The following is a 13,654-nucleotide window of genomic DNA, read 5'->3' as shown; positions in this document are numbered from 1 at the left end:
AAGGGCAAGACAAAAGAGCACTGGTGACAGAGTCTCACCCTGGAATATCCCCCTTTCAATTTTTATTCCTGGAATAATAATTTGCCCTTTATTATGGCTTAACTGCAAAAGTGGTTTGCCACTGTTTCATGGTCACTGGGATGTAATTGATCAGTGTAGGGTGTGTCTCATTCATTTTTAAGCACTGTTTTCGCCATGAATGTGGGATACTGTCAAATGCTTTTTTATAGTCTGTCCATGCCATACTTAGATTCTTCCCCTTTTTACAGTTCTCCATTATGACTTTATTTAACAAAAAATGATCCTTTATTCCATATGACTTTTTTTTATTACCCTTTTATTTTATTGCCATGATTGAGTTTTCTTCTAAATGACTATAAACTGTATCGGCATCAATTCCAGTGTATAGTTTATACGGTGTTGGAAAGCATGTTATTGGTCTATAGCTTTTAGGATGGCTTGCAGGTTTGCTCTTAATTAGGAGTATTGTTTTTCTTGTTGTTAACCAGGCTAGTGTCTGTCTGGGGTGTGAATATAACTAGTTCCTACGCATGGCTAAATCTTCATGTAAAGATGTTAATACTTTTAGCCAGAAGTTAGGTACTGCATGTGGGTCTGGGGGTTACCGATTAGGATCTTTTCTTAACTTTGTTTCAATCTCTCTGGCTGTTACTTCATTCCATTTCATATGTTGTACCTTTGAACTTCTTATTCTTTCTTTTACTTGTTCTTTCCATTTAGCATCTTTGTTATGTTCCACAGGATCTTCAGATATTTCTCCAACATATATCTATTTCTGCAGTGTTTCAATTCCTTTTGCCTTGTTTTCCAATTCTCTATAAAACTTTTTCGGGTCATCAATAAATACTTACTTTGTACTTTTCCTTTATATTTATCTGCATGTCTTCAAAGTTTTTTTTGCCTGGGCTGATTGCACAATAGAACCATATCTGTTCTGATATTGCCTGTTGCTGTTAATATCTTTGAGTATTTTTGTTAATCGGTTCCCTACTCTATACTCGTCTAATAGTGACACTTCTTGTCTTAATTGCTTTATAGTTTTCTCTGTTGGATAATTCCATGATAGCATTTGATTTCTTCCCTTCCTTTCTGTTACTACCCTGTGCTTTTGTGGTAAGACTCTATCTGTTATTAGTTTAGTTTCACAGTACTTTATCCTATTTACTTACATTATATCTTCATGAATCTGTATGGACAGTCCTAATTACTGTGTTCATTTGTTTTATCAAACTTTAAACTTTTGGGGTTTTATTGACTTTCTGTAGTCTGTTTCTTTCATTGATCTTAATAAGTCTGTCCATCTGTATTAAATCAAGCAACTCTTTTCTTAGATCATTTTCTTCTAAACTGAAGGCAACATTGTTTGTTCTCCATTTCCTGCAGGCATTCTGTAGAAAGTTCCAGAGCATCTTCCTATGCTACATTATCTTCAGTTTCATCCTTCGTCATCCATTGCTCTTTCATATGGAAACTCACTGGCTTATCACTCCACAACATTAACTGTGTCAGAGATGCCACAGTTTATTGTTCCTTCTCTTGCTGTGCAACTCCAACTGAACATTTGTACTGGTTTCCTCCTATGGAAGGCTCCAAAGTATCTTCATATGGCAGCTGATCAGATGTTTCCCACTCCAGTGGTTTCTCAATTTGAGGGATCCATTGCTTTATCCTGCTGTGGTTTCTCAATTTGAGGGATCCATTGCTTTATCCTGCTGTGATGTTATCTGAATTAGATTTTCTACACTAAATCATTTACTTTGCAGATAATGCATGAACTCGGTTTCTGTTTCTTTAACTTCTGCATTACTAATCTACTTTTCCTCTTTGTTTTCTTATTTTTTTGTATTGTAAAGTTTTCTATGTTCAGATGCCTTTGCATGTATTTTTCTTCAAATATCTTTTGTCTTTCTGTTTTTGTATCGATCAGTTTTGCTTTCTCCTTTGCATAGATATTGCACCATATTAAACCTCTCTTTCTTTCCCATGTCTATATTTCTTCTTCAGATGTCTCCTGCTCCTCTTCTGTCCCCTTACTTTAGGGACTAGTTGTTCCATCATACTGTGATAAAACCTGTGCTGGACCTTCTACAGTAAATCCTTCACTATGCAAATATTCCATTACTTCAACAATTTTTTTAACTTCTGCATTAATACTCTTCTGTACTACGTTCCCTGTTTGGGATCTTAATTTTTTATTGTGAAATTTTCCATATTTGGATGCCTTTGCCTGTATTTCTCTTTGAATATCTTTGCGACTCCTTTTTTGTTGATTAATTTGGCTTTCTTCTTTGCAAAAATATTGCACCATATCAGATTTACAAACTTGAAAACGAACATGGTATTCCTGTAGGCAGAAAAACCAAAGTGCGCCAAAAGTAAAAAAACAAGTTTAATGGTAAGCACTTTCACTGTTAACAGCTTCATCAGACATCTCCATCAAAGAAAGCTGTCCATTTATATTCAAAATAAGCAGTCAACATAAAAAAAAATCAACTAATTAAAACATGAAACTGCCTCCCCCTCACCCTGCCACCCAAATCCCCCCGCTCACCCTCCTCCTCCCCCCTGTTCTCCCTTAAACCTGTCTCCACCAACGCTATAAAAAGACTACTCCAAAAGCTAAAACCAAGCAGCAATGCCCCTGACAACCTTCCAGCAAATTTCCTTCAACTATCAGCCGAATCAATTGCCTATCCCATATCCATTCTCATAAATAGATCCATTCAGGAATCCTGTATACCAACCATCTGGCGACATGCATTCATAATCCCTCTCCACAAAGGCGGTAAGAACACTGACACTACCAACTTCAGACCCATAGCTTTACTGTCACCTCTCTCCAAAATTCTAGAAAAAAACATCCACTCCCAGCTCATGCCCTACCTAATCCAGCACAAACTCCTCTCTCCCACCCAACACGGCTTCTACTCTGGCCACAGCACCATGACAGCCCTCCTTTCCTTCCTTGAAACAGTCAACCTAGCACATGATAGTGGCAAATACGTATATTTCCTATTTCTTGACCTCTCAAAGGCATTCGACACAATCTCTCATTCCCTACTCCTGTCCCACCTCTCTCACTTGCACCTACATCCCTCAACCTTAGCCTGGTTTTCCAGCTACCTTTCCATGCACCAACAGGCTGTGCAATGGAAAGAATCAACCTCCCCTTTCTTACCTACACCCACAGAAGTTCCTCAAGGATCGGTACTGGGCCCACTCCTCTTTAACATATTCATCAACAACTTCCACCATTCCATCCCTGGCGCCCCAGTCATCCAATACGCTGATGACTCCACCATCATCTGCTTAGCCTCCTGCCCCTCCAAACTTCTACTCAATACCTAAATAGCTTTCTCGAAAACAGAATCATGGATGCAATCCCATCACCTAGCCCTAAATGCTAACAAAACAAAACTAATGATTTTCACTCCCACCAAAACCTCCTAATTCAACAGAGACCAATTTTCCATCAAAAGCCACTATAACACTCCTCTAGAAATCATCCCCAGTACCAAGCTACTTGTCATTACCAATTCATGAAAACCTAAAATCCGACTCCCCCATCCTCTCTGCAATCAAAAAACCCACCAGAAAATCGGTCTCCCCTACAGACATAACAGCTACCTTACTCCCTCCTCCCGTCAAACCCTTGCATCTACCTTCCTTCTCCCCTCTCTCTTGTACGGTGCTACCCTATTCTCCAACCTACAACTTGGCCTCCATTCCAAATTCGAAGCTTGTTACAACAAAATCTGTAAATTTGCAACCAATTCTAAGAACTCTTCCTATCATTGCCACTCCCTACATTGGCTAGAACTTCACAACCACCTAAAATACCTACAACTTACAACAGCCCACAAACTCATCTTCAAACCAACAGAATGCCCCTCTCTTGCCTAATCTCTAACACCTTACACACCTAGCCACACCCTGAGATCCAAAGGCCAAAACCTCCAACATGTACACAAACCCCTACACCCACCTGGCCAACTATTACTATCCTATACCATAGCCAAACTGTGGAACGCTCTCCCCCCACCACTACATAACATACCAAACCACAACAACTTCAAATCCATGCTTCTCTCCCATCTGTCCTCCAAATGGGAATGTCCTTCACATGCTCTCCACCTAAAACACCCACACCACTAACTTCACACCTAAATCATCTTTTCTTTGCCAAATTTAACAAAATGTCATAGGTCTTTCTCTGTACATCTTTCCAAAATTTTGCATGTGAGCCTCTGGCCTATCTTACTCATATTACCACACTGACATCCTTGCAAAGCAGTGTATATACTATTGTAGTACTGTTATTCCTGCACAGACTAATAACATTTATAACTCACGTTATCTATTAGTAATGTGGCAACTTTCTGTAATTCTGTCTTTTGTATGTTTGTAAGTTTGCAAATTTCTGTATTTTATATTTTGTGATGTTGCAAATTTCTGCATTTTATACTGTGTACCGGAGCTTTTCTTCTTCTGTCTCCACTGAAAATGGGCCACAAGCCCAGCTGGACTAACCCAGTTAACAAACAATGATAAATAAATAAATAAATAAATAATTCTTAAAGTGCCAACACTTAAAACAACCATCTATATGCATAGAAACGAATGCTCTGGCTAAGCATGTGTGGTCTAATAGTGATCAACATCATTATGTTTTTTGTACTAGAGATTGTTGCTGAGAGTGTAAGGGGAGGTGACATTAAGAATAAGACAGAGGCCTGTGAACAGAAATGGATTCTGTTCTTTAGGGCAGATCACACACCCCTGGTATTAATGATATGGTTTCATTAAAACCTTTTTTTTAAAACAGAAACATTTGAAACATTAAAGTTTTGAGTTTGTGTATGTTTTTATATGTATATTTGTTTATATATTAAACTATGTATATAGATGGTTGTTTTAAGTGTTGGCACTTTAAGAATGAGTTTCATGTTTTAATTAGTTGATTTTTTTATGTTGATTGGTTATTTTGAATATAACTGGATAGCTTTATTTGATGGAGATGTCTGGTGAATATAACTGGCTAGCTTTCTTTGATGGAGATGTGTGATGAACCTGTTGCTAACCATGAAAGCGCTTACCATTAAACTTGTTTTTTACTTTTAGTGCACTTTAGTTTTTCTGTCACCAGGAATACGTTGCTTTTTTTAGTTTGTACATTTGTTTTACTTCAGTGGTGTTTTGTTTTGTTATCCCTGCATTTTTGGTTTTTACCATATCTGATCTCTCTTTCCTACATCCATATTTCCTTTTTATACCTTTCAGAAGTCTCTAGATTTTGTTCTTTATATTTTCACGCTTACTCAGTTGCTTCTTTTTCCAAAAGGCTCAAGGTTTATTGGGCTAAATAGTGTTTTTCATAATTTTCTTGTATTCATCCATCCACAACCCCTTTTACAATATTAATGAACACACATTTTTATTTGACACTTCTGACAGTATTTCTTGTGGAAGTATTTTTTATTTTCCTCTAATTTCTCTCTATTTTTAAACACCTTTATTGAATTATCACTTGCGACATTGGGAAATTTACATTTATACAAAAGTAATGAAACTGTAATAACAAATGAACATTAACAAACATTATACTTCACTCTTAATTTCTCTCAATCTTTTGGTATATCTTCTGCCTAGAAATTCTGTGCTTCTTGCATATTATTAGCACTATATAATTTCTTTCATGTTAAGTTGTCAATCTCGCCTTCATTCTTGCTGGATGGGGGGGGGCTCGACTAAACTAAAAGATCGACCCTATCTCTGGAACCCCCTCTCTTTTACCTTGTTCTGAGGCCCCTGGCCCCCTCCACCCCTCCCTTATATTATTAGTGTTGTGTGGGGGGGGTGTGTTGTGTGTGTCTTTTATTAAAGTATTTTATTTTTTTTTATTTTTTTTTTCTGAGAGAGAGTGTTGTGTGTGTAGTGTGACTTGTGCTGTCAGAAAATGTCTCTGACACTGTCACACACTTCTGTGTGGTGCCTACTGTTTGCTTGCAGGACTCTTGTTTTTTGTTTTTTTGTTTGTTTAGCTTCTGAGGTCTCTCCTGACCCTGCAGGATCCTCTGAGGATGTCTCCTTTGCTGACATCCTTTTCCAGAGACCATCCAAATTTATTACTGCCCCCAAAGACAAAGAGTTTTTATCCAAAGGTGTCCTGTGATGCCATGGGTGGTGGCTTGGTTCCTGTCCATCCTCCTAATAAGAATCTAGGACCATGGACAGGTACAGCGTCTCCAAAGAGATTTACTCATATGGGTGGGTGAACTGATGAAGATCCTACAGCTGAGGGTTCAAAGACACAATGAAACTCCAGTTACCAGCCCTACTAAATCGGCTGGTCTCATACGCGCCAGAGATGGGGGTGAGCCCCCTTTGATGGATCATCATTGTTTGGTCCACAGGTGAAAGGATACATTGACCAGTGCTCCGGGCAGTTTGGGGAGGTTATCACTGTACCCCCAAAAGCCTGGCTTTCCTTATTCAGACAAATGGGTACAGAGTCGATCATCCCGGAGGGTTACAAAATTCCCTCATTTTCATTCAAACAAAAGAAAGATCCCAGACGTTCCGGATGGTCACGCTACAGTCCATTCTACCCTTCTTGGGTCAGGATAATTTCAGGCTGGGAGCCAGTCACTACCAATTCAGGGCCCTGCCTTTACATCAGCTTCTCCTATCCAGGGACTTCACCATTCAATCTTGTCAAACTCTAGATACACAGACCCTTTCAGCCAGACTCACAGAGCAGAGGGTGTTAGACACATTAAACAAGTGTCCCCTTCTTACAATGTGTCAAGTCAAAAGCCAGACTGGTGTTGAAGGTACTAGGACGATCCTCCAATGGATGCTTTTACTCAAATGTCCTTTCAAAAACTCCAATCCCCCCCCATACCATATTGACTCAAGCAGCATGCAGAATCAACTGTCTTGGTGGATCAGTTGCCACATTGACAACAGATGCCTCCCTGATGGGTGGGGGCATTATCGAGTGCCTTGCACATAAATAAATGTCTTAGAGATTAGAGCTTTTTTTTTAAGTTGCCCCTTCACGACTCTCCAATGATAGCAACGCATTTCCCGGAATCCCACGTTATTATTGACAAATTGATCTTCATCATTACCTTTTGGAGCAGCCTTGGCATCTGGACCAGTACCAGAGATCTTACCACATCAATATCTCTGTCTTCTCTAAACCTCACAGCGAGTTTCTCAATATCTCGATCGGTCCGAGATATTTTGATAACCTCTCATTATTTGGGCATCATCGAAAAACATAGATCCCTTTACTGCACCTATCCAGTCTATTTTAGACTTTCTAGCAGAACTCTTTCATTTAGGATCTTCTGCATCAACCATTAGAGTTCAATTGGCTGCCATATCAAATTTTCATGTTGGTGTCTCAGAATCCAGCATCATGGCTCACAAACTCTGTAAAGCATTCTTAAGGTGTATTTTCTCTCAACAAACCTCATCAAAGACCCCCCCCTTCGGGATTTGAACATGGTTCTGTATCCGAACTCCATGCTCTGTGCAGTCGTCCTCCTTACTTAGTTTTTCACAAAGACACCTAACTATTCAAATAGTTCAGAACAAAAGCTGCATTTTGGATGTTCATCGCCAACTGAGATATTACTTAGACAGGACTAAACAATTCAGGAAATCTGATCAATTGTTTCTGTCTATGCAGAAGGGTAAATTGGCCTTCCCAGTCACTAAAGTATCCCCTTCTAGATGATGCTTCTTCTACAATTACCTTCATGAGATCAGACATCAAAAAAAAAACCCTCCCCTCCTAGAGCTTCAACACAGACATTAGACACATCATCCGCTTCCTTTCAGGAGGAGGACAGATAGATTCAATTTTCAGCAGCAGCAGCCACTGGGGTTCCTCCTCTCTTTTTTTCACATTACAACATTTGGACCGGTTTCCGATTGACAACTTAACATTAAGAAGTTATGTACCTACCATATTCCCATGTTAGTTGTCCAAGCCTGGACAGACCGACCCGAATTCTTTGTTGTTTTTCTTCCTAGTTGTTGTACCCACACATTCTCCCACCTCTTCTATCTTTACTGAGATCTGCCATTCTATGGAGACTAGGATTGCTTGGTATAGCTATCAAACAAGATCTGAAAGAAGGCAAGAAGAAGACAACTAACATGGAACGTCATGGTAGGTACATAACTTCTTATTATCCTCAATAGTCCATTTTGTCATATTTATGGCTCTTCTTTAGCCTATCAGTTCTTGTGATTTTGTGGACTGCTGCTTCCTTCTACAACTGGGGGGTGGGGCTTCCTCCCCCTGGGCTTGGCCTAGCCCCATTGTAGGAATGTTTCTGTTTCTTCTTCAGATGTCTTCTGCTCCTCTTCTTTCTCTTCTTCAGATGTCTTCTGCTCCTCTTCTTTCTCCTTACTTTGGGGACTAGTTGTTCCATCATACTGTGATAAAACCTGTGCGGGACTTTCTACAGTAAATCCTTCACTGTGCAAATATTCCTTTACTTCAACTTCAAGTTTTTAACTTCTGCTTTACTAATCTTCTGTTCTACATTCCCTCTTTGTGATCGTAATTTTTTATTGTGAAAATTTCCATACTTGATGCCTTTGCCTGTATTTCTCTTTGAATATCTGTGCAACTGCCTTTTTGTTGATTAATTTGGCTTTCTTCTTTGCATAAATATTACACCATATCAGATGTCTCTTTCTTTCCCCATGTCCATATTTATTTTTATACCTTTCAAAAGTCTCTAAATTTTGTTCTTTATATTTTCACGCTTACTCAGTTGCTTCTTTTTCCAAAGGGCTCAAGGTTTATTGGGCTATATAGTGTTTTTCATAATTTTGTTGTATTCATCCATCCACAACCCCTTTTCCCGTATTAATGAGTATTTTTTCTTTTCCTCTAATTTTTCTCTTGTTTTTTAAACACTTTTATTGAATTATCACTTATGACATTGGCAAATTTACAGTTATACAAAATAATCAAACTGTATTTATAAATGAACATTAACAAACGTTATACTTCACTCCTATAATTTCTCTCTCAATATTTTTGTATACCTTGTGTCTGGAAATACTGGGCTTCTTGCATAATAGTAGCAATACCTAATTTCTTTCTTATCTTCAATAGTCCACTCTGTCGTCTTTATGGCTCTTCTTTAGCCTATCAGTTTTTGTGATTTTGTGGACTGCTACTTCCTTCTACAACTGGAAGGGGGGCATCCTCCCCCTGGGCCAGGTCTAGCCCCATTGTAGGAATGTTTCTGTTCCTTGAGTATTCTGCACTGTCATTTTTTTTCCAATCTTGGTACCAGTGCACCTACCAGGATTTGGCACTTTTTTTATTCTTGGTTTTGTGCACCCAGCTATCTTTCATTTTTTTACTTACTTCTGTCCATGATATATACTATATAAAATACAGTCTATATATCAGTGTCATGTTGTTGAAATTTTGTGAGAAACAAGGTCCACCTTGTGAAGGCACTCTGAATTCAATTCCAGCAATACTACTCTCCTTTGCTTTCAGACTTGTCATCTCTCCATGTGGACCCCCTTTGTGTTGCCCTCCCTGGTAAGGTCAGTCCATAAATCTGGCTCATTTGAAGTGAAGATCAAACCTGACACCCCCGCAGGTGTAAAAAAAGATAAAACATTTCTCCAAAGCAAACTATTGCCTACTAAGTTTCCCAGAATCATAACTAATCTCACATTTATTTACCTCTCCCTTTAAGTCTAATCTTTTCCACCTACTAATATGAGTAACTAAAGAATGACCATCTAGGCCTACCTTATGGAGATACTTACCTTATAATGACATTGACTCAATGTACTTAACATTCACTCCTAAGTTGTATTATTGATCTATATGCTTGACCTTTACTCTCATACCTTTTTTATAATAGATCCCGCAGAGCAAATCTTTATCAGTATTAACTTTTAGTAATGTATTAAAAATTATTGTTATTGATTTGATTCTTAGAATATTTTATTGTAATATATTTTATGTACATTTAACTCTCTTTGTTTTGTATTGTAATTAAAGTAGTTGCTAATATTTAGCTTCTACCTTTCCTTAATTATAACTGCATACCTCTTATGTAATCTAAGCAATGTACTGAACCAGTACTTAGTTTATTTAACTGTGACTGACTTTTCTATTGTATGTATGTGATTATGTGGACCTTTTCTCCCTGGCCATCCACTGAAAATAAGCTCACATCGGCCCAGTGGACTTTCCTGGTAAATAAATGCAAATAAATAAATAAGAGATGGTATAAAATGTTTCAAAGCTCCTGTCAACATAGCCAATAATGACTCCTATGCAGAGGAATACACAAATACCCTATACAGCCACTTAAAGAAATGCATTGACTTGGCTGTATCACACAGAACAAAATCATTTTTTTTCTGAAAAAACAAGCCACCCTGGTGGACTGTAAGTATAAACAAGCTATACAACATAAGAAAGAAACTGATACCTAAGAACAGGAGGGAATTTTTTCAGCAGAGGAAGAATACCCTCGAACATGTTGAACAAGCAAATCAGATGTCTTGTTAAGTGATTAGAGGCTAGCTACAATTCTAAATTAGCATCCCTAGCTAAAGACAATCATAAGGCATGCTTTATCTACGTCAGAACCTTAAAGGGAATGCCAATCTGTGCGCCAAACATATAGTGGATGATACCACTCACACTAAACCTGAGGAAATTGCCACCCTGTTAGCTTCCAGATTTGGCATTCATTTTATCCCCATGTCTACACCAGACATATCCTAGAGCATTGCTGACACCAGTCCTCTACTGAGTATCTCCAAGGAATAGGTCATACAAGCACTCTCCAAGGCCAAAAACATGATCTCTGTAGGACCAGATAACATCCCAGGCTGCCTACTAAACAATCTAAAACAAGACATAGCAGAACCACTCAGCACCCTCTTTAACCGTAGCCTGAGAACTGGCTTTGTCCCAGCAGAGTGGAGAACAGCAACTGTAATCCCCTTGTACAAAGGGGGTCCATCACCTGACTCTGGGAACTATTGGCCCATAAGTCTAACCAGCCTTGTCTCCTAGGCCATGGAAAGAATACTCATGGACCTTTTCCAGAAGGACATAGGTGACCTTCAGACCCTTGACCCAATCCAGTTTGGTTTTGTCAAGGGTAGATCTTGCTCATTAAACCTAGTGGAATTCTTTGAGAATGTCAACAAAGCCCTGGATGAGGGCAGACCAGTACATACCGCCTATCTTGATCTAGCCAAGGCCTTTGACACAGTTATCTTAGAGAACTGCCCCAGCTGGGGATTAACCCATACATTACTAGATGGGTAGCAAACGGGCTCACTGACAGAATGCACATTGTCAAAGTTGAGGAGTCCACCTTCACCAGTAGAGCTATCTGTGGGGTACCACAAGGATCTGTACTGAGCCCTCTCCTGTTTGGAATCTGTTTCTCTGAAGTCCAGGCCAAGGTAGATGGCCTGTGGCTTACCAAGTTTGCAGATGTCTGTAAACTGGATGCAGTCATAGAGTCCCCCAACGATGTTAACATATTATAGAAAGGTCTGACACAGAAAAATGATTGGTGCCAAATTCATGGACTAAAACTTAATGCAAAAAATGCCTCATTATCCCCTTTGGCAAAGAAAGTAGCCCTGCTAATTGTGATATAGATAGCACCCCTCTAAGCTAAAACTCAGTAGTGCGAGACTTGGGGTTGATAGCATTCTAAATTTCGATCACTATGTGTCTGTAGTAGTAAGAAAAACATTCTTTATTGCACATCTCATAAATAAGGGCATCACATCCAAGACCTGGAAGGTTATAAATCCACTGTACTTGACCCTTATCAGACCACTAATTGAGTACCATGCTCCCTTCTGTATTTACCTCAGCAGACACCTTCAGTAACTGGAGAGACCACAGAGGTTTCTAACCAAGACAATCCAGGGCCTCCAAAACATGACATACGTGGAAAGATTGAAAGCCCTGTCACTGTACTCTGTGTCATACAGGCTGCTGAGAGGCAACCTGTACATGGCCTACAGAGCAGTCTCAGACCCTTCCCTAATGGAAATGCTGCACATCCGCAAATTAAATGGGGCAAGAATAACTCATTCCAGGGATATCATCCTAGCCTGTGACATTAACAGAACATGCTGCAGAAACAGATACATCTCTTAGCGATTGCCACTCCTCCGGAATAAGCTCCCACTCCATGTGGAGCAGAGCTCCTCAATAGCTCTGTTCAAGCACAACCTTGACAGCTGGAAGGGTGACTGTAAATTCATCCCAGGGGTTGCACCTGTGTCCATCATGGACAGGGGCAGTAGGTGCTGATCACAGAGTCTCTCTGTTAAAAACGACCGTCAAACTGTGATCAATAAGGGTACTCTGATTATTACCTAGCTAGACTTTTAAAGGCCCTAGGACCTTTAGCCTAGTAGCTTCCTATAAACCTATAAACTGTAGTGCAACATAAGAGAGTGCAGCATTCCTGGGTGTGTCATCCTTTGGATGAGACTTTAAACCCAGGCACCATCCAACTGAGTTGGTGGCAGCTGAGATGGATATAAAAGATCCCACATCGCTTGTTAAAGAGATCAAGGGAAATTTCCTGCTGACCTGGCTAAATTTCCCTTAGTAGTAGTGATACCACCTCAGGTCTCCTGAGGAGTGTTTACTAGCCTAGTGGCACTAATTCGGTCAACAAAGGAAAAAAAAATGTGCAAATCTCTGTATGACCAAATGGATTGATGTACAAATTTTTAAATGTTAAGCAAAATGGTTTTGTGTGATTTGTTGAATTTTATCACGTCTGCACATTCAGTGCATCTGTGGATGTGTATTGTAGTTCTGATGAAACGTAACAGATAGATGGAAGAGCTTAACTGAATAAATTGCGTTTTTGAAATTTTGCTGCTCTTTTCTTCAGCCATAACTTTGTGTTGTTTCATCGTTGTATATTTTTTGTGTTGGTATTCATATCTTAGTTTTAAAATGTGTTCAATGTCGTTGAAAAAGTAATAGAAATGATACATTAACATAAATCAGGAAGAATGTAGAAGTAAGTATTTTCATTGGTTCTTTTATAAGTCACAAGTTTACTGTTATTTAAAAGTCCAAAAAAGTAAAACCATAATTCTCTTAAATTTAATATGCAAATATTCTGTTGCCTGTTAAAAGCTGTGTTGTTTGGTACCAAAGGTTGAAATCGTCAGTAAATAATAATGATGTAACTTGTTGAACTGTTTTGTCATTATCATTGCTCTTTCCACATTATAGATGAGGGTTTTAATTTTAATGAATGAAAATGCTAATCATCCCTTGTACTATCATGACATCATGAAGTAAAATTATTTGTTTCTAGCTCAATTATTAATAACCAAAGAAGACAAAGAAAAGACAAGAAGGAAAAAGCTGAAGCAGATGCGTGTTAAGTATGGTTTAGAGGTGAGTTCTGCATAGTACAAGCATTACTTTTTGTTAGTGTTGCAATGTGAATGTTTAGTTAAATGCTGTCCCTCCTACATGTCTGCAATTTTCCGTCAGTCTGCTGTCTTGATCAGTAAATCTGCTGCAGTTACAAAAATGTGTTGTAAAGAAGTTTCACATTTTATT

At 38.8% G+C, this 13,654-nt stretch overlaps 1 protein-coding gene across 3 annotated transcripts in view; it reads left to right on the top strand.

The window, feature by feature from the left end:
* The window catches only part of AGGF1 (angiogenic factor with G-patch and FHA domains 1), a 1,405,627-nt gene that overhangs the window by 1,237,801 nt on the left and 154,172 nt on the right, over window positions 1–13,654 (top strand). For all 3 annotated transcript variants that reach the window (XM_044058021.1, XM_044058022.1, XM_044058023.1), the window contains one exon: window positions 13,404–13,486. In XM_044058021.1, coding sequence (XP_043913956.1) covers window positions 13,404–13,486 — 83 coding nt within the window. The remainder of the gene's footprint in view (window positions 1–13,403; window positions 13,487–13,654) is intronic.

Source organism: Protopterus annectens, chromosome 16.part0 (assembly GCF_019279795.1).
Source record: "Protopterus annectens isolate FY-2018-M chromosome 16.part0, PAN1.0, whole genome shotgun sequence".
Classification (NCBI taxonomy): Eukaryota; Metazoa; Chordata; order Ceratodontiformes; family Protopteridae; genus Protopterus; species Protopterus annectens.
The sequence above is the reverse complement of the archived record's forward strand: the minus strand, read 5'-3'. Positions and strand labels throughout refer to the sequence as shown.